Here is a 22,159-nt window from a genome sequence, read left to right as displayed (position 1 = left end):
ATGCTGGTGCCTAGACCCAGCCCTGGATAGAGTTGTTTTGTTCGAACCAACATGTACAAGGTGAGAGGCGACACCTTGCTACATAGAGGGGTTGCACCTCACTACATCAGGAGTGATGTGTAACTTGTTTGTACCTGTGTACAAGAATGCATCCCTGGGGCGGTGTCTTTGTCTGGCCTAGGGGGCAGTGGAAAGTCCCGCCACTGACTGAGCCGGTCCATTGCCAGGACGCACATATGTACTAGCTAGCAGCACCTTGCATATCTAATCCAGGGAGCTAGAGACTGTGTTTCTCTTCGACGATAAACCTGGCCCGGGTGCCTTCGTACCTTAAGAGAGTCTGTGGTCATTGTGGGTTCTCTCGGGGTCTGCTGTGTCAGCTATCTGCGCAGAGCCGGGGCAGCACACAGAGGGAACACACGCACGCAGCTGACTGATATCAACATTGAATAGAGCAGAGCACCACACCGGTAGCGTCTGACGATACCTACCACAATGGTGTCCTGGCCCATGACTAGGGGTCCTAGCTTCTACGATAATACAAAAAAGGAATAATAATGACAGGCCAAATATACTTCTTGAAGCACATGCTTTGAACCCTTCATCAGAAGGTTCTAAAAACTGTGCTGCATAAACTGATTAGCTGAGGTTTGGAGGCCCAAAAAGGAGGGTGGGGCAGAGAAACAAAGAAGGGTTTATGGGGAATGCTATCTCCACAGGGAAGATCTTTTTGCTTTAAAACCTTCCCACAAAAAAGGCTTGTTTTGACTCTGCCACTGATTGAGCTGAGTCTGTGTGAATGTGCAAACTGGTTGAAGCCCAATGCTCAGGAATGACAAACTGACGTTTCAATGCTCAGAAGGCCTGGGCTGCCGCGAAAGGAAGACCCAGCAGTGTGCAGGCGTTACACACCCACCAGTGACCGCATCAGGTATAGCAGGAATAATTATTTCCTTAAGACCAAAGCAGTGGTAGTGGACTTCTAAAAAGCACAGTGAGACCATCATAGGAGATGTCCAAGGCACAAAGGATCTTAGCTTGTTTGGACCCGTGTTCATAAGTGGGGCTCTGGTAGCGCAAGTTAATGTTATATTTTTACAAGCCTTTATAAGGTACCTGTCACCTGGTACAACTTTACATAGCTAAGAATGGTACCATGCATCATGTTCCCAAAGCAGGGAGCATGTCCTCTGCAAAAACTGACCCATCTTCCTTGGGAGCATCAAAAGAGGCAAAAAGCCAGCTCCGGTGTGAGGAGATTCCCAGGCTTGCTGTTGGTGGGAAACAAGAACAAAGATGTTCTGCAGCTCACTCTAAAACTGGCCAATTTCAGGCTCAGATGTATATGCACCAGGATAAGATTCCAGAGATAAGGGCTTGACACTGGGAACACCCTTGCTTCCGTGAACTTTAGCCTTGTGACAGATAGCCACAGCATTCCTTCTGAGCACAGTCCTGATTGAATGGCAAACAAAAGACACTATCTCTAAACTAAATGGTCCAGGAACCAGTTAAAGCTTTATGGTTACTAACCAGCACCTTGAATTTCAAACCTCATGCTTCAGAGCTAAAGCCAGTCTCTTCCAACTATCAGAGATCAAGAGGAGTTCTACAGCGGGGTGGGGGGCAGATTATCCCACCTGTGCCTACTGCAGTATGGCAATTGCTATGTTCCGGCCAGCACGGAGCATTGTGTAATATGCTGTTGTCAGTCTGCCCTATCTTGAAGGGAAACAAACAACTCTCCTTGTTAATTCCAATAAGCAGCTCAAGAACTTGGACTGCTTTTTAGTGCATAGCATTTTAATGATAATTACACACAAAACTAATTATACAGAGCCTAATTTTATAGCTAAAATATCTATAAAACAAGAATACATCAACTACTTAGCTCACTGCCTAGGAACCAACTAGAATTAGGCTGTATTAAAGATTAAACATTTGGAGGGGATGAGGCCTAATGTTGTTAGGGTTTTCTAACATCGTCATTCTTCCTAAACCAGCTCCTTATATCCCACTGATTGGGAGCAGGGAAAGAGCACAGAGAGGGCATGGACCAGAATCAGAGCAGCCAACACTTGGCAGATAGATCACTTGCTGATAAATTTACTTCATGGTTCCCATCATCTTGGCTGCATTTGCCTTTCCCAGAAGGGCCCAGAGGCATGTCCTAGCCTTCACTCCATGGGAAAAGTGGTGCAGAGCCAAAGATGTGAAATTGAGCTTTGACCAAAATAAACCACCCTTCCCTATGTATGAAGCTGTTTAGGAAGCCATTCTGCCCCTCTGTATCTCCAGGCCCTTAGGAGCAGCAGCAATACAGCATTTTATTCATGAGGAATTAGACTGTTTCAAAAGCCAAAGTGCACCTGCAATTCATCCTTCCCAGCCAATCGTCCAGAATATGAGCTCCAGAGCAGTTATCAGGGGTCTTTTATGTGACTCTTTGAGGCACTTGTCCCAAGCAGATGTCATTCCTAAGAAAGTACCCCAAGCCCACTCCCACCCCAGCACCTCTTAGCGGACATCATTCTAGAGAATAGGGTGGGAGACCCAAGCTGAAGCAGAATTCACAGCTACTGCATGCTCGGCAACCTTAAATTACCCACCCGCAACCCCGTCCTCCCAAAAATAGAAATTAATGGAGGTATCCCATCTCCTAGAACTGGAAGGGACCTTGAAAGGTCATCGAGTCCAGCCCCCTGCCTTCACTAGCAGGACCAAGTACTGATTTTGCCCCAGATCCCCAAGTGGCCCCCTCAAGGATTGAACTCACAACCCTGGGTTTAGCAGGCCAATGCTCAAACCACTGAGCTATCTGTCCCCCCCATGAAAAGTCATGAAAACTAGCAGACTCTAAAGGGAAGGAGGAATAAAAGAAAATCATCTTTATAATGGCTCATCTCACATTCCCAGGGCAGCCCAGCCATGGAAAATACAATTTGTTTGTTCTGTTCGGTTTCCTAGAGTAGCTGCTCTTGGGGGACTTATGTGCATCTCCCTTAGCAAGACACAGCCTGTTCTTGGAACAAGAAGTTGTCCAGCAAACTCTCCAGAGGTGGGGACTGTTAGTGTGTTTATTTTCAAGGAATGGAACACGGTCCATTATAAAACGAGTTTTGGACACTCGGCTTGGCGTGCAGTTCTGAGCGGTGATACTAACTTAACTGCTGAAGTGCTGGAGGAACCAGTGATGGTGATTCTGGAGCTGGTAGTCTTTCCTCTGATTCAGGGCTGAACCTACAACCCAGTTAGAGTGACCACCTTTTCAAAAGGCAAAAGCAGGACACATACAGGAGCCCTGTCCCCGCCATGGCCCTGCCCCTGCCCCTCCTCTCCTCTTTCCCTGAGGCCACCCCTGGACTCCCTGGGCAGATCTTACCATGGCCCAGCTCCAGCTTCCGACCTGGCCAGGGGGCATGGTTTGGGGGGGGGGGGAGGAAGGAGAAGCAGGGGCGGGGCTTCATGGTGGTTGGGGAAATGCCCACCTCACCCCCCACCCACACTGGGATGAGGCTGAGCCTCAGGCAGGCACGGAGCAGCACCACAGGGAATCCAGGACAAATGCTGTCCTGGAGTCATTCAGCCCAGGACCGGCACCTGAACTCTGCCTTTCTAGACTGTCCCACCCATCGGGATGGGTGGTCATCCTAACCCCAGTATGGTATTGGGGACACTGTGTTGTGAAAGTGCTGTCTTTCATATGAGATGGAAAACTAAGGTCCTGACCACCTGTGGTTATAAGTCCATAGTACCTTCATTCTCACAACAGCAGGGGCGCTAGCCCCAGTGCCCTTGTCAGCTGGATACTACATTTGACCTCTCTAAATTCCCCCAGTAGTTTCAGATGGATACAGTATTGTCCTTTGCTTCCTGTTATACAGTGTTGGGTAGTCCACCCCAGAGGTGGCTGCAGTTCATTGGGTGAAGTAATTCCTGTGCATATATTACAGATGGCCCTAAATCACAAACTTCAAGTTTGGAGTTGTTCAGATCTGGGAATCTGGTTTGGGCCTGTGGGGGCTAGAGTATTAGGAACTGGGGTGACATTGGGTAGTTACTTTCCCTTTTGAGGTCAAGAACTGTCTGTGTGGCAGAGCTGCATGGCACCTTTTCTTTTGGAAACAGCTGCTACTGTGGCTGACTGGAGATGGAACGTCAAAATGAAGTGGGGCTTAATGTAGCTTATAAACAAAGACTGTGATAACTTGATTATTTTTTGCTGTTGATGTTATTCTTACCCAATTAATGTTTTGTAATTAACTTAAGATGTGATTAGCTGATTGGATTTGAGGAGACATAACAGGACCCATCTCTCTGTTATAAATGTATTCCAACACAAAATGTAATTAACATAGAGTAAGGTTGCTCAAATGTCTTTCCTCACAATGCAGAAACTAAAAAGCAAGGAAATCGTAAGTTAAAACAGCCATATATAAGACAATGCCAGTCCCACTGCCATCATGACATGTCACCATACTTCACATGATCAGCCTCTCTAACACATTCAATTTCAATTCAAGAGTGCTGTCACCTTCAGTGCATATATCAAGAAACTAATACTACACAGCAAGGTACCAGCTTACCAACGTTCTGTAACATATTGTAGATGTAGATAGGAAACATATCTCTTTATGCATCAGTGTAGCTGTGTGTTTGTTGCATGACTGACCTGATTATTTTAAAAACACACTGTAAACATATAGTAGAATTTTGTTTGTGGTCTTGATGTGTTAAGTTTTGGGTATAGAATCAACTTAGACTACTCTTGTTGGCTGGTACACAGTATGATTGTAGTTTGAAGATTAGAATTGTTATTAAACCGTTAGGTAGTGTAGCATTGGAAGGCTGGAGTTTGCCTTGAAGTGTGCCAAATTTGGAAGCTAAACTGAATCATTAAAGTATAAAACAGAAGTGGCTAGCTGGATTCTCCTCTCCCTTACACCAGTGTAATCAATAGATGTTTCGCTGAAGTCAGTGGAATTAGATCAGAGCAAAACTGTTGAAATAGGCAAATAAGGCCCAGGGATTTTAGTCCTGCTTATCTCAATGCGATCTTAACTCTGCAGTTAGAAGCAATGTCTTCTTGATGGGTACCATTTTGTGTTGTACCTCTAAGAAGCTCAGGAAAAACTTGCAACCCAGGGGGAGTAGGGGCTAAGATAGCTGTAAGCAGCTTCATGCCCTTTTTGATTTTGAGGATTTCTGCGGCTTGGGGCAGTGCCCTGTGAGGTGTTTATGGGTAGCAGCACTATCTGAAATCTTTACAGTGCTACGTAGTATGGCCCTGCCTCTCCCAACATGCCCTTCACACAGCTGGGCTCCCTCCCTATCCTTAGAACACCCCGGCTTGTTTTACTAACAGAGGTTGTTTCAAACAGCAGTATGCCAAAGCACACTATGGAACTTGTAGTGCCCAGTAGCAGGACCCCAGGGCAACTTAGTATGAGGCAGGTTAGTGCACTGTAGATTTACACCCTGGCTGGCTGTGCACTAAGTCTCCTTGTAGACAAGCCCAATGTGCCTGTGCTGGAGAATTCTGCCTTGGCTCAATCAGGGCTTTTATGGTCCCTTTACACCACTCCAGTCACATACAGGGGGTGGGGCTGAGCTGAGGGGAGAGTCCCTCTCAATATTTTTACATACAACATATATATACATATTCATAAAAGTTGCTGAGTGCTAGAGGGAAGGTCTCTAGAAGGAGTCAGTCATTCTAATTACTAGCTGCTCCCTTGGGAACAATCTCAGGAGGCCTGCTCCCTGGGCCAGCAAAGCCTGAAAACAGGAGAGGACATGTTCAGCAGGCTGGGGGTTGGGAGTGGGCACGTATCGCCCAGTCTGTCAGGACTCGTTTGTCTGATCCATCAGTTATTTGTGCCCCATCAATGAAGATTGTGCAGCTGGCGTGTGAGGGGGACATAATCCTTCTACAGGGAGCCCAAGTCTCTAACTGGATGTCCCACCAGGCTCTGTCACAAAAATGGGGATGCAATTCTAATGATGTAATCCTTGGCCTGAAGCACTCCCTATGGATCGTAGCAGCTCAGACATTCCAAATGAAGCAAGGAACTGCACAGCAAGACCTCTAGCAATGGTTACAAAATGGTTTCCATAATGTCCTGCTTACTGTCCTCTTACCTTCTGGCTCTGCCAGTCAGTCTATCCTTTCCTCTGGCTTTACTGCTCACAACTGGTACTGTTTTGGAAGCAGACTCACTTGTGTTCGTAGTGCTTTGTCCTCCACCTGAAAGACATGATGTACAAAGAGCTTGGGGCTAGTATATCCAGCAGTGGGTTTGTGCTGGAAACTGGCGCTGTCCTAGCACCTCTCCTCCTACAGCTCTGCCGCCTGGCATTGAGCTAAGGGACAGCAGAAAGTCATAACAGTAAGATCTGTCTGGTGGTTTTATGCTCTGTACTCATTGAGGTGGGGGCCAGACTCATTTTATCACTAGAGTTTGTGAATGTATTTCCTAAAGAAGGGGGCTGTGTGGGAGGGGAGGAAAATATAAAGCTGCAAAGCCAAAATTCCCCCTGACCACAATCCCCCATTATCTCTGTTTCAGTTCAGTGTCACTTAGCTACCACACTGCCCCCCAGGATCCTTCTGCAGGTATCAGTCCCATTACAGAGAGGGGTAAGGAACATGGCTAAAGGAGGCAGCCACTAGGAAAATGCAACCTGAAGCATGCATGGACCTTATATTCCCAGGTCTCCTTATATCCAACATGTCCACTATTGAGACGGTACTCCAGCCCCAACTCCCATCTGCATAGAACTCCCTCACTGGTCAGTGTATGTGAGACCCTGGACCACAGCATGGTGTAATGAGAGCGAGCGCCCAGTAGTTCAACTTAAGGCCATTCACGGGCTCTACTCACCTCTCCCTTCAGAAGGAAAGGACCTGTGCTGGAATTTCCTGGCATTTCTTCCCCCTGAACAGACACAGCACGCACAAAAAGGCAGTAGGGTTATATAATGAAAGCACAACGGAGAGCATGTTGTTCATGTGATGTGTTCTAGCAGCAAAGCCTCACTCCCTCAGTACATCTCCTGAGAACGGGAACTGTGGTGGATTTATCCTAATTAAGAAGCTGGCATGTGCCCCTGGGAGCACAGATGATGAGCTGCAGGAGAGCTCTGCAATATGACTCCTTGTGAAACCAGCGCTTGGGAAAGGAGCCAATTCTAAGCTTCTCTATATCCTATAACATCATAAAGAGCAGAGAGTTCAAGGCCTAGATCCTCAAAGGCATTTCGGTGCTCAACTCCCATTGAGAATCTGGGCCCAAGTTATTGAATTAGTCACGGCTGCACTTTGGGGAACGGAGAGTAGTGATACTACGCACACAATTTAGATCCACTGAGCACTCTGCAAAGCAGAGAGTGCTAAGACCTATGTACTGATTTTAGAGCCATTTCTGTGCAGGCCTGATGGATAGCAAAGCATCCCAGGACTGGATCTTTCACACCTGACATGGACCAGTGAGCCACATGTTCATGGCTAACAAATGTCAAAATAGGACCGGTGTCTCCCTTTCTCACCTTTCTTACTGCTGAGATTATCCAAGACTGGCTCCCCATCCTTAGTAAAGTCCTCCTCAAACCTGCAGGTAAAAACCGGGCATTGTCAGATACAAACCCATTCACTTCAATAAGCAAGCAGCAGGCAGGTCTATGCTCAAAAGTGAAGTCAACCCAGCTACGTTGCTCAGAGGTATGAAAAATCCAAACCTGAGTGGCATAATTAAGATGGCCTATCCCCCTAATTCTTCTGTTGACCTAGCTTCCCTCTGTTGGGAAGGAGCTGACAGACCTTAAAGTCTATGAGCATCCCGCCCGTCACTGTAGTGAGTGGCTACACTGAAGTACTGAAATGCTTCAGCAGCTCAGCTGCAAGTGTCGACTAACTCCTAGAGAAGCCATATCCACCAGTCACATATACTTCCACTACAAAGGAGACCTTCTAAAGGCACATTTTACTGAGCATGTTACTTACCCCAAAGGAGACCTTCTAAAGCTTTTATTCCCACAACAGACCATCTTGTATTCTGTATATGCCACATGTATTACAGGGAAACTATTTTAGGAATCTTCTGGAGATGTCAAGATTTTTTAATCAGGATTATTTTTTGTATCGTCCACCTGTAAAGCCAGGTGCCCTTATTCCCATGAGTCCAATTATGCAAGGTGCAGGGGGGAGCCACACAAACCACTAAAAATGACCTAAAATCGCTTTTCTCTAGGAACATAGGATTTGTCATACTAGATCAGAGAAGTGGCCCATCTAGTTCAATAGTCTGTCTCTGACAATAAATTTAAAAGGTTACAATATCGTGGGCTCCTCCTGGCGGTGCCTCCAATTAGGAAGCTGGGAATTTCCCCTTTCCATTGGTATAAAGTACCCGATTCTATCCCCATACAGCTGCAAGATACCGGACATTAAAGCTGTGATATCTTTATGTATAGAAAACCTATTATTGACCTGTGTGACGTTATGAGTGTAATATAATATCTCATTGAAAGGTGACAGGGCCAGAAAGAATTAATTAACTCACAGACTGACCTGACCCATGGCCGAACTTTAGCGACTGGTTAGGAAGATATGTAAATGAATAGAGCTTTGAAATGCAAGCCTGCATTGTTAGAGATAGAAGGGTAGATGTTTGCTCAGGTCTTGTGATGTAAGCAAACAAGTCTTGTCTATTACCATGGCTTTGATTCAAAGATCAATAAAGGAGTAGTAATATTTAGGAAGACACTTGAGTGAAACAGTATTATTGTCTATATGTTTCTTTGAAGGTTGTGGTAACCTGTATCTGAACTATTTAATGGATAAGTTATCCTGTGCTAATTGCCACAATGTTTGGGAGAAGGAGAGTTAAGCCTATTGTTTTCTCAGGCCAAAAGGCTGCAGGAAAGGTATAAAAACCCTGGGACACGATCCTTCTTCATCTCAGATCTGCTTTGGGTTTCAAGAAGGGAAAACCCTAAGCCATAAGGACTGAGATCCCCAGTCACTGACTGGAGTCACCCTGAATATGGACATTGGACTATAACCTATGGACTATTTCTAAAAGGACTTTTGGCAACTACAAGCTCACCTCTGCTATGTATCTGAACCTCAAGAATTGAATTCAAGTCTGTATGTATATTGATCTTTTAACCAACACACTCTCTCTTTTCTTTTTTAATACATTTTAGTTTAGTTATTAAGGATTGGCTATAAGTGTGTATTTGGGATAAGATCTAAGTTTTATATTGACCTAGGGCTGTGGCTGGTCTTTTGGGATCAGAAGAACCTTTTCTTTTATATGATGAGATAAGATTTTCAGTAATCATCATAATATGTTTGACATGGGTGTCTGGATGGAGGCCTGAGACTGGGCACTTTAAGGGAACTGCGTTGTTTGGACTTCTGAGTAACCAGTGAGGTAATACAGAAGCTGTTTTGTGCTGGCTTGGCAAATCTAAGTATTGGAATATCCACCAGCTTTTGGGGTTTGTCTGCCCCGTTCTGTTTGCAATTCACCCTAATTGAGTGACCTCAGCTAGCTCCCACTGGCAGCATCATTACAACCTGTCTGAATATTAATTAGGCCTCAAGGCAGGGTAATTTTTGGGGTGGAAGTTCCACATTTGGGGGAGACAGAGGAAACAAATATATGGCAGATTGAGGGTTTGTTTTTAATTGTTTCATTTTAAAGACCTCCATCTTACATGACAGTGTCACAAGACAGCTGAAATAATATAATCACTGAAATCTTAGAGGTAAAAAGAGTCTTCCAACTCCTCCGGGGGTAAAATGTAACAAATTTGCTAGCCATCTCTTTAATCCTGGCAGGGAGACTTTATTTTAAAAAGGTGGGAGCCTGTTGGAAGCTGTTTGGTGATTTGGAACATTACAGCAAGTCCCAGGGAGATGGATCAGTGAGCAGAGTACAGGTGAGATTGTCAAGGGTGCATGATAAATGAATTTATCATGTGGTTTTCTACAGTGTATATAGGGCAGCTGCTGAAATAGTGAATGGTAAAAAACTTCTCTGTGGGAGCTTTCATGCCGAAAGCTTTCTACCCTGTGCACAGTTCCACCCCCGGAAACTCTCCACCTATTACATATAATAAATAAAGTAATAAGTATTAACTTTATGCACTTTCATAGAACTTTCTGTTTGAGGCTTTCAAAGTACTTTACTAATGTTAATAAATGGAGCCTCACCAACTGGCTGTGAGTTAGGTAAGTATTATCCCTGCTTTACAAATGGGCAAACTGAGGTACAGAAAGGTTAAGAACCATATTTTCAGAGGTGCTATAAACCCACAACTCCCAATGCATCTCTGAAAAATCAGGCTTTAAGTGACTTTCTCAAGATCACATGGGAAGTTTGTGGTAGAGGTGGGAACGGAACTGAGATCTTCCAGCTACCCATTCTAGCGCTTAACCAAAGGACCATCCCGCATACCTGTCCTGGAAAAGCCCTCTGTATAGTGCATGATGTGAGTCTGGCACCAGGAAAACCGCTCTGTCTAGAGCATATAATGGTACGAATCTTCAATCCAGTGCATGTAACGAGCCATACTCCAAAGCCCTTGGGCCAGTGTGTGCAGTGTGTTCCACTCCCAAAAGCCACCTGGCCAGTGCATTTCAGCTGCGGGCGGGTTGCTAAAGAGGCAGAATGTAAATGAAGGGAAGCTACCTCATTACTCTGCAATACCATGATGAGAGTCGTCCCACAGTACTATACACCGTGCCGGTCATTGATCTGACAAAGGATGGCCCTGCCCATGACAGAGAGTACACTGGAATGTCTGCAGGAGGTTACTTTATAAGGTAAGGATGATGTAGGTGGGCTGGCTTTTTATGGAAATGAAAAGGAGAAATCATGACGACTGGACGACAAGGTTTGAAATATCAAAGCGGATTTGCCCAGCTGTCCCTTTTAGGCCCCAGCTTCTTCCTGCCTCCATTAGTCCCCTATGCCTGAAGTTGTGTAGGACCAGTGGAATTAGCTGGGGGTTAACCCCTCTATAGAGGTAGAGAGAATGGGATGTGATTCAACCCCCTCTACAGCTCTCAGAGTCCCTGTAGATCCCATGCTGATCAGCCACTGGGATTTAATGTTTCACAGTTTGCCAGCTCACAATGTCCCATCAGAATACAGACCTACTGCCAGAACCTATCATTCGCCGTAATAGGGCCTGTAGCATGCTAGGCACCTCAGAGGTGTAGATGACCTACATGTGCTCTGACTTTTCTATATCCCAAGCCCGTCGCCATTCGCCCTTTGCGTTCTTGTGGCGCGCTAGCCTCTCAAGGTCGATCTGATCTCGTTCTTTCTTCCATCGCACGTATTCTGAGCGTTCCCGTCCAGTCATGGTGAAACCCATGTCTCCTGGACTCTTCTGGAGAGGTTTCCCTCCCTCCTAGTGGAAACCAATGAGCAACTCATTAATACAATACCATCAACCAGAAACTGTGTCCAACAAGATTTCCGCATTAGGCCGGTGCGAATTCTATTAGAAGCCTTGTAAACAACTTGCTTTTAGAAACTGGTAGCAGCTGCTCTGAAATGTGACTTTTCTGTCTAAATATTCTCTGGCTAGATATATGCCTTGAGTTGTAACCATTTTGAAAACACGTTACTGTGCTCGTGTGTGCAAATGGCCGTTATCTGATTCCCATGTTCAATTTACCTGATTTCTGTATTAAGTCCCAGTAATTAGATGCATAAATTAGGCAGTAGTCATTCATGCACTGTGTCTCCGCAACTTCATGCTTAATAGGTTAAAAAATCACACCCTTGTTGTTCCCAGAAAAGGCACTCATCCAAAGCAGCCCAGTGTTATCTAGTGTATCTAGCTAGTCCTAGAAGTGCTTGGAACAGAGTTCTCCAATGTTTTTTCTGTAGAGAACAATTTCTGAGTAACTAAATTATGTGAATTCAGAAGGCCAGGGAATAAGAATTCCAAAAAACCCTGGAATTCTTTACGGGTCCAAGGTAACAGGCACAATCTTTTCCCCCAACCCTTTCACCCTCCAACATTGGGGAGTAGGGAAGAGAGTCACTTTGCAACCATTGGTGAGTGCTCTGTAACTCAAGATGGACTGGCTGATGCTGACACCTAGTGCAGAGTGCATTGTATAATGAGCATCACATGCATAAGTCAGAACAATATCCTTTGAGCAGGGGATTGTTTACTTTCCCCACTTGTGCCCCCGCCATGTTGTAAGAGCTGAGTGCTGTTGCTGTTCAAATATTTAAACTCTCAACAAAGAGACAGTGCAAAACAAAGCTGAGTGTATCAGAGGGAGATGTGTGTAACACAGTGACAGCTTAATAGACTCCACTGGAGGAGGAGGCTGAAGTTGGTTCCTTTTCCCAGTTCCTTATTTGTGGTACCAGCTCCTTACTCAGAGTTCTCTGTTCCTTATTCAAAGGCCAAAATTATATATTTTTTAAATCGATAAAATTTCTAAAAATGGAATCTTACAATAAGTTAATGTGATAAAAATTAAATGGCTAATTCCTTAATTACTTATTAACTAAATAATCAAATGAGGAGCTGGGATTTGAGTGACTGTATGTGATGAAATAAGTCTCGGTTACCCCAAGTGACACATCCCTGCGAGCATCAGACAGCTCTGAAGGACTGGGTCGTGCCACTTACTGACCAAAGCTGTTTATGAGCAATATGCTGTCACCTGTTATGCCGCCACCCCACTTCCATATTGTAAATGGTGACTGAACTGGGTTTTGACTGGCTGTATGTGATAAAATAAGTCTCAGTCAGCCCAACCATTGAACTGTTCTGCTGTGGCTGAGACCAGGGCCGGCACCAGGCAACCAAGCTGGTGCTTGGGGCGGCACCTGGAGGGGGGCGGCGCGGCGCTCCGGCCGCAGCGGGGCCACAGCTGGGCTCGCCGCCCTCCCCCCGGTGCTCTGGCCGCCCTCCCCCCGGCCGCCGGGGGGAGAGCCGAGCCCCAGCCGGGGCTCGCCGCCCTCTCGCCACCCTGCCCCCGGCGCTCTGGCCGCCGGGGGGGGGTAGAGCCGAGCCCCCGCCGGGGCTCGCCGCCCTCCTCCCAGGGCTCCGGCCGCCCTCCCCTCCGGCTCCCTCCCCCCGGCCGCCGGGGGGAGAGCCGAGCCCCCACCGGGGCTCGCCACCCTTGCCCCGGGGCTCCGGCCGCCCTCCCCCCCCGGCGCCCTCCCCGGAGTTTTTGAAATTTGTCTGGTTATTCCCTCGTTTGTGAGGGAGGGAGCTGAGTAGTGAGGTTTGGTATATGTCAGTTGCTAGGCAAATGGTATACTGGATGAGTTTTGGTGGGAGTTTAGAGAGGGAGTGTGATTCCTGTTTTAGGTTTGGCTCTACACCAGAGAGCAGATATGGCTTAGAAGAGAACAAGTGCTGTGATCCACCTTGGATGTGCTATGTTTTACTTTCTGCCAGAAGACAGAATAGATTTCTGGTGTATGAAATGCAAGCTGGTGGCTGTACTGGAGGAGAAGATATGTTGTCTGGAAGCATAATTTGTAATATTGTACAGCATCTGAGACAGCAAAGACTTCTTGGACAACCAGATTTGGAAACCACTGTCAGATGCCACAAGGGGACGGATCTAGGGTGACCAGATGTCCTGATTTTATAGGGACAGTCCCAATTTTGGGGGCTTTCTCTTATATAGGTTCCTATTACCCTCCACCCCCATCCCGATTTTTCACACTTGCTGTCTGGTCACCCTAGACGGATCAGCAATAAGGCAATTGGAGAGAGTAGAATCCAAAGTGGACAGGTGATTTTTAACAAGAGGGGAAAGAGAGCCAAGAGTCATTCAACTTCACAACTTCACCAGAAGTATCAAAGCATTTTCAGAGGCTCAGCCAGTCAGCTACAGAAGAACCTGTCTCTAGAGGAATGGAAAAAGCTACCGGGGACATACCTGATGGGTGTTCTTGTAGTATGAAATGAGCAGCAACCAAGTGAGGTTCGTCAACCATAATAAGAATACAGACAATCATCACTGGTAACTCAATATTACGAAGAAGGGACACAGGGACAATAAGACCGTGTGCTGTCTCTGTGGAGTGAAAATATGAGAAGTAACTGAATGACTAGACAAGATTATGAAGTTGTTTGTCCACTGATGATGATACACATTGGAGCCAATGACACAGCATCACATGGAACTGTTCAAATTAGAGAAGACCTCAGGCACCTTGGAAGGGAGTGGAAGAAAAGAAAAGAAAAGTCCAAGTGATCTCATCAGAGATCCTTCCAATCCAATGAGCAAGAGAAGGCAGAAAATACAGGAGGTGAACTGTTGGCTGCATAGCTGGTGTGAGGCTGAAGGTGTAGTTTTTGTGGCCACATTCCAGTGGGAGTGAAGGCTGTACATATGGGATGGCTGGCATCTCACAGATCGGGGGCTAACCTTCTCTGTAGAAGACTAGTTGGAGCATCTAGGATGGCATTGAGCTACCTACACAAGAGGAGGTGCTACGGAGACAAATGCTGTACAAAACTAAAACTCAAGACATCACAAACAAATTGAACTGATGTGACAAAACATGTGAAGAGAAGACATTTTTCAGCTGCTTATATACCAATGCTAGGAGTCTGGTTAACAACTACGAGGAATAAGAAATTATCATCGAGAAAAATATATGCAATTGGCAATACTGAAACCTGGTGGGACATTTCACATGATGGATTATCACCTCTTCAGGAGGAATAGAGTGGGTAAAAGGTGTGTGTGCACGTGTGTGTCGGGGGGGGGCACTCTACATTAGTCACTGTTGCTTGTTTTACAATTATTGATAATCAGGGATCCTAGAAATCTGTTTTCCCTGGAAAAACACAGAATTTGCATTTTTAAAGAGAATCTTTAGTTTTTACATTTTGTGAAAAAATAAAAACATGTACAATAGAACCCCATTTGTCTGAGCTTCCATTATCTGGCTCTCTGTATTAACCAAACCAGGGCTGACAGCCCATGCCTGGCCACTGGCAGCTGAAGCTCTCCGGATTATCCGAATTGTTGATTATCTAATCTGGCCCTGGTCCCTATTAGATCAGATAAACGGGGTTCCACTGTATTAGTAAAACATTGTGTTCCGTGGATACCTATATATCTTGTGGCTAGGGAAACCAAAGTTCAGTGTTTATTTTAATTGCAGAAAAACACGGATTTTTATATTTTTTTTTAATTGTAGAATTTTGTTTTTTTATCATGGAAAACTAGGACCCTGTTGATAATTCAGAACCTCAAGATCTTGAATACATATGGATCAACGTGGTGACTAACAAAGCCCAGGATGGGGTCTGGTGGGGGGTCTGTTACAGGCCACTGAATCAAACCAGAAAACGAAATGAGTTATTCTTTACAGATAGGTGCTTAGTGTGTTGACAGAAATGGTGTTCTTATTGAGGAGTTGAATTTGGGAGACATGCTGGAGGTCTCATGCAGCAATCAATGTACAGAGCAATCAATGTAAATAAAAATTTATGAAGTGTAGAAAATGGATAAAGGAAGCTAAAGACATCAGGGAAAACTCCATGGCTGGACAGTCTAAGGACAATAAGGAGCTTTTAAAGAATATTAAGAACTAAACAAATACCAGCAATGGTGTGGGGTAAATGGTGGAGTCTCTGTAACTCAAAGTCTTTAAATCATGATTTGAGGATTTCAATAACTCAGCCAGAGGTTATGGGTCTATTACAGGAGTGGGTGGATGTGGTTCTGTGGCCTGCGATGTGCAAGAGGTCAGACTAGATGATAATGATGGTCCCTTCTGTCCTTAAAGTCTATAAGTCTACGGATATAAGTACATTATTAGATGGAGATGGTAAAATTGTTAATAATGATGTAAAAAGTGTTCAATAAATATTTCTGTTCTGTATTTGGAAAGAAGCAGGATGATGTATTCGTATGATATGAGGCTGATGAATTTCTTTCCAGCCCATCAGCAGGCCCTAATAACTTGCACCCAAGAGTCCTAAAAGAGTTGGCTAAGGAGATCTTCATCCCAGAGAAATTCCAAAAGACCAGAAGAGTACTACTGTTGTGCCAATATTCAGAAAGTCCAAGCGGTATGAACTAGATAACTATAAGACACTTAGCTTGATATTAATACCAGGGAAAAATATGGAAAAGCTGATATCAGATTCAGTTGCTACAGAATGACATTACAAACTTAATTGATAAAGGTAAAGCCTTTTCAGCTACAGTGCAGTCTCCTTTGATTGAAGGAGACACACCCATAATTAGTCAATTAGAGCTATAGTTTAGGATTACTGTTGCAATAGTTCGTTCTACAAATTTACCCAATTTTAAATTCAATTGTAAGAAGTGAGTGAAAGTTCATTAAATGTTACAATAACTTATAACAATAAATATTGATGGGGAAAGATGCAAAAGGGAGACAGCCTGAGTTAGTCCAAACAAAAAAGCCTGCTGATAGAACTCAAGAACTGTGTTAAAATCATGCCTGGTAAACTAAAAAAGTGAGGGACCAGAAATCAATGGACCAAACTTGGTTTGTTGGACATTAGGCCTAATAGGTGGACAAAATAACGAGGGGATAAATTATTCCATCCATCACTCCCTTTTGGGGTTTTCAAAGAGAATTTGGGGGGTGAAAATTAGCAATGGCAGAGCAAAGGGGGACAATTGTTGACTGAAAGAAGGGGAAGGATTGAGCTTTACCATCATGGCTGCCACCAGTACCGTCTCCTGGGAACCCGGGATCTACTGTAACTCTGCTGGGCATTCATCGTCCTAATCCTGAGATGTCCTGACGACTGGGCCAAGAAAGGGACCCAGATGACATCCTCACCGCCGCTTATCAAACATGCACAGTCTACTAAGGACCATTGCCACCACAGATGATGGTGTCACTCTAGGCATCATAGAATCATAGAATATTATGGTTGGAAGAGACCTCAGGAGGTCATCTAGTCAAATCCCCTGCTCAAAGCAGGACCAACACCAACTAAATCATCCCAGCCAAGGCTTTGTCAAGCCGGGCCTTAAAAACCTCTAAGGATGAAGATTCCACCACCTCCCTAGGTAACCCATTCCAGTGCTTCACCACCCTCCTAGTGAAATAGTGTTTCCTAATATCCAACCTAGACCTCCCCCACTGCAACTTGAGACCATTGCTTCTTGTTCTGTCATCTGCCACCACTGAGAACAGCCTAGCTCCATCCTCTTTGGAACCCCCCTTCAGGTTGTTGAAGGCTGCTATCAAATCTCCCCCCCCCCCACTCTTCTCTTCATGTAGTGAAGTTCCCAGATCTGACTCGATCCTGCAAATACACAAATTTCTGGGACAGCCCTGAGGGCGGTGCCAGGTAGGGTCAGGGCATGAACCCCTTTCACCCGTCCATGGACAGTTTGAGAGCATGGTGTGCTGGGGTGTGTGACACCCTGGCACCCCAATATTCACCACTGTCATGTATTAGGATCTGTTTTGAACAAAGTATGCCTTGTGAAGTATCATTCTAAAAGTCTTGATCTGCTAGACATTAATATATCATTGGATTGTATGTGCTATCGTCATATGTGAAGTTATGAAGTTTGGCTATGTATGTTTTACTGAAACATGTTGTGAGGTTGAAAACACCCACAAGCAGCCTTTCAGGTACAACAGTAAAAAGGCCAAACAATGCTAATGGCTAATTGAGGAAATGCACACAACCACAAGGATTACTCCTGGAAATGTGTACAATAGAAACCTCTCTATGAGATAGCACTACATAATGGGAACTGTTTGACCCAGGTCACAGCAAAAGAACTTTCCAGCAATTGAAAAGAAGATATCAAAGGGGGACAATGACATCATGAGGGTACCTCACTCTCCCTGGACAACACGCCTGGAAACATCTGAGGAATAAAGACTGAACTGTGGGAAATGATGGTCCCAGGCTAGAGGGTGTCTGATCTGTGAAAGGAATATCTGGAGTTTTAAGCTTCAAGCAAGTCTCTGTAATCTGTCTAAAACGTCATTTAGGGTGAGAATTTGCTACTTGTAACCAATTTCTTTAGTTCTGAAATTGCATTTTGTTTTATTTGCTGGCTAATCTGCTCTGATCTGTTTACTATCCCTTATAATCACTTAAACTCTATCTTTTGTAGTTAATAAACTTGTTTTGTTTTGTCTAAAACCCAATGTATGGAATTCATAACTTGGGGCAGAAAGCTGTGTATATCTCTGTCCACATTGAGGGAGGGGGCGAATTTCATGAGCTTACGCTGTACAGTCGTTCTCTGTGCAGTGCAAGATGGTACAATTTTGGGTTTACACTCCGGGGGGGGGGGTGCACTTGAGTAACTGGCCAGTGTCTTAGCGGAGCCTTCCCATGCAGAGCTGATCTCGGCATCTGTGTGCATAGCTGCAGCTGGGTATGTCCCTACCTGCATGTGTGCTGGTAAAATGCAGTCTGAAGCCTGAGGGAGGGCATGACTGACTTGCCTCAGCAATACCATGTGAAGGGAGCCCAGACAGGTGGGTCAGGTGGGCTCAGTGGTACCCCAGTTCCAAGTGGCACCCTGGGAGGTGTGGGGAACCTGTCACAGGGTGTTTTTGTCCATCCTGGAGACTTGGCCAAAGAGCATGCAACGCTGCTTTTGAATATATTGAGTGACAAGGAAGACATGATCTTTGTGAGATTGTGACGTTTTGCACAAAGTGAAACCACTCTATGCTCAGGATTTGGAACTGATGGGGCATATGGAATGCTTCTAGCCACTCCAAGTTTGCCAGTAAAAAGTTCCAGCTTTCTGACCTGTATAGCAGAACAGGTAATATGTAGATAGATCCTGAAATTTGTCTCAGCACAAAGATGTTTTTGTGTCCATAAGTGAGACACGGACTTCATGCAGGAGGCAGAGAGACCAATTTGTTGAACATCCGGTTTGCTGAGACCTCCACTGGCTCTGGCTAACTCTCCCCTAGGATGTGAGACTTTGTCACACACATCCCCCCTCCCCCCATGTGTCCTTTTCATTCCCCATCTTTTCTTTCCTATCCTTCTCCTTTTTCCTTCTGTCTAATAAAAGTCTGGCTTAGTTGGCCAAGGCTGCTTATTTTTCAACACTGCTGTAAATTCATGATGAGAGAGTCAGATAAAAGCAATTCCCTAAACAACCCAGTGCTGGTACAAGTTTCCCAGGTTTTGGGGTGGCTAATAAGACTGTGTGCCAAGTCTGTATTTCTCTAGCAGTGAGGCTGCAAGTGAGAATCAACACCAGAGACAAGCTGCATAGATTATCTTTGCTGTTCTTTTCTTTCCCCTTTTGTATGTGTTTTGTCCAGGCTTTTAGAAAATGGGGTCAGGCTACAAAAACAACAACAGCTCTAGTCCATTTCAACTAACTTCTTCTCTGTTTCCCAAAAAGGACAATTACTACCATCATTAATCCCATCCAGGAGACTGTCAAATGCTTTAACTGTTTTTCCTTCTTTTTCTTTAATTAAAAGAAAAAACATTTTAATGGTGTGTTTCTCATGGCACTAAGCTGGCTGAGGTCTCTGTGTACCAACCCCCCAACCTTTTTATAACTGCTTAATGTTGGATAGAGAGGGTCACGTTAACACTTTGATTCTCTGGGCCCATATATTCCATCTAAATTAATACAACAGTATTCTTGGATTCCTTGCTGATGCTAAGCTCTCACATAGCAGAAGCCAAGAGTAATACTTTCTGCCAGTTGACTCCGGTTGACTCTCTCCTATCCTGGTGAACAATAACCTGGCCTAAGTTATTCACACCTTCGTTACCTCTCGGCTGGCTGAAAGCACTGTGCTGCACCTGGGCATGAAACCCATCAGCATTTAGGAAACTTCATTTAGTACAGACTGCTTCAACGCATCTCCTCAGCAACACAGGTTACCATGAACACTTCACACCTGTCCTCTGCTCTCTATATTGGCTTCACGCAGAATTTCAAATAAAGTTCAAGGTATCATCCTTATCTTCAAGGCATGGAATGGCCTGAGCCCAGGTTCTTGAAAAGATTTCTTAAATTCCGGAACAAAGACCCGTGATCGACAACTCCACTCCTCAGGCACAACGGGACTCTCTACAATAAAGGTAAAGTCTGTCTGGGCAGTAGACAGAGCTTTCAGGGGGGCGGGTCCCATACTGTGCAAATAAACTCCCCCAGGAACTAAGGACAATCACAAACCTCACCACCTTCTGCTCCAAGTGCAAGGCTCACTTCTTTGACAGTGCCTTCTCTAACACACACACAGCAATATGCATATTTAAATAAATAAATCTAAAACCCTGCCAAAACAAGACACTCCACTACACATGCTTCTATCCCTGGGTAGAGGATGAGAGAACAAGCACCACATGACAGATGTGTAGTCACATTGCTTAATGCACTACGGGAAGGTGCATTAATGCTCAGAAGGTGCCCCAAAACGGATACGCTCGGCATAAGAACCTCTACAGAATAGATATAAAATACTTAGAGTTTTGTAAGGCGTTTGACTTCATACCACATGACATTCTGATTTTAAAAGTTAGAACTCTACAATATCAACAAAGCACATGTTAAATGGAGTAAGAAATGGGTAAGTGAGAGGTCTCAAAAAGCAGTGCCAGTGGGGAGTTATCATTGAGCATGTGTGTTTCTAGTGGGGTCTGCCAGGATCAATACTGGGCCCGATGCTATTCAACATTTTCACCAACATCCCGGAAATAAATATAAAATCACTGCTGATAAAATTTGTGGCTGACACAAGGATTGGAGGAGTGGTAAATAATGGTGAGGACAAAGCAGTCCTTCAGAGTAATCTGCATTCCAATTAAGTACGTTTTAACACATCTGGGAACAAGGAATGCAGGCCATATCGGCCAAAGGAGGGACTGTGTCCTGAGAAGCACTGACTCTGAAAAGGATTTAGGGATCACAGAATCATAGCAATGTAGGCCTGGAAGGGACCTCCAAAGTCATCTTCTCCATCCCCCCGAGCTGAGCCAGCAGCAAGTATACCTAGACAAGTGTTTGTCTACCTGGTTTTAAAAACCTCCAATGATGGGGATTCCATACCCTCTCTTGTTAGTCTCTTCCAGAGCTTAACTACCTTATACTTAGGACATTTTCCCCTAATATCTAACTACACCTTCTTTGCTTCAGATTACGCCCATTACTACTACTCCTACCTTCAGTGGACATGGAGAACAACAGAACACCATCTTTGTTATAATCTTTGAGACGCTTGAAGTCTTTCTATCAAGTCCCCCCTCAATCTTCTTTTCACAAGTCTAAACATGCCTGTTTTTTAAAACCTTTCCTCTTAGGGCAGGCTTTCTCAACCTTATATCATTTTTATTGCTTTCTTCTAAATTCTTTCCAGTTTGTCCACATCTTCTTAAAATGTGGCGCCCAAAACTGGACACAGTACTCCAGCTGAGATCACACCAGTGCTGAGTAGAGCAGAACAATTATGTCTTGCATACGACACTACTTGTTAATACCTCTCAGAATATGTCTTTTTTGCAACTGCATCACATTGACTCATATTCAGTTTGTGATCCACTGTAACCCCGAGATCATTTTCTGTAGTACTACTACCTACCCAGTTATTCCCCATTTGTGTGTCTGATTTTTCCTCCCTAAGTGTAGTACGTTGAACTTTTCTTTACTGAATTTCATCTTGCTGATTTCAAACCAGTTCTCCACTTTTAGGGTTACCATATTTAACAAATAAAAAATGAGGACCCTCCACAGGCCCTGGCCCCGCCCATTTCCCACCCCCAGCCCCGCCCCAACTCCACCCCTTCCCCGCCCTGACTCCACCCCCTCCTCCCTCCCACTCCCAGCCACGCGAAAAGGGCTGCCCGAGCGCTACCGGCTTCAAGGTTTGCCGGGCAGCCCCCAGACCCTGCGCCCCTGGCCGGCGCTTCCCCAGCGCAGCTGGAGCCCGGGAGGGGAAGCGCCCAGCCGGGGGCACAGGGTCTGGAGGCTGCTCGGCAAACCGTGAAGCCGGTAGCGCTCGGGCTCCGGGCAGCCCCTATGCCTCCGGACCCTGTGCCCCCGGCCAGGCACTTCCCCTCCCGGGCTCCGGCGGCGCAGGGTCCGGAGGCATGGGGGCTGCCCGAAGCCGGTAGCGCTCGGCTCTTAAACAGAGCCGAAGAGTCAGGGGAG

General features: G+C 45.3%; 1 protein-coding gene across 1 annotated transcript in view; it reads right to left on the bottom strand.

Annotated features, from left to right (window-relative positions):
- CCDC9B (coiled-coil domain containing 9B) overlaps positions 1 to 22,159 on the bottom strand; it is a 102,261-nt gene that overhangs the window by 21,920 nt on the left and 58,182 nt on the right. Inside the window, exons 7-10 of the mRNA XM_026651262.2 lie at positions 11,243 to 11,427; positions 7,549 to 7,610; positions 6,885 to 6,938; positions 6,142 to 6,247 (exon numbers count right to left, since the gene is read on the bottom strand). Of these exons, the coding sequence (XP_026507047.2) occupies positions 6,142 to 6,247; positions 6,885 to 6,938; positions 7,549 to 7,610; positions 11,243 to 11,427 (407 nt within the window). The remainder of the gene's footprint in view (positions 1 to 6,141; positions 6,248 to 6,884; positions 6,939 to 7,548; positions 7,611 to 11,242; positions 11,428 to 22,159) is intronic.

This window comes from Terrapene carolina, unplaced genomic scaffold, assembly GCF_002925995.2.
Source record: "Terrapene carolina triunguis isolate 2854851 unplaced genomic scaffold, T_m_triunguis-2.0 Scaffold96, whole genome shotgun sequence".
NCBI classification, from domain to species: domain Eukaryota; kingdom Metazoa; phylum Chordata; order Testudines; family Emydidae; genus Terrapene; species Terrapene triunguis.
Note: the sequence above shows the minus strand (reverse complement) of the source record. Positions and strands in the feature narration are given on the sequence as shown.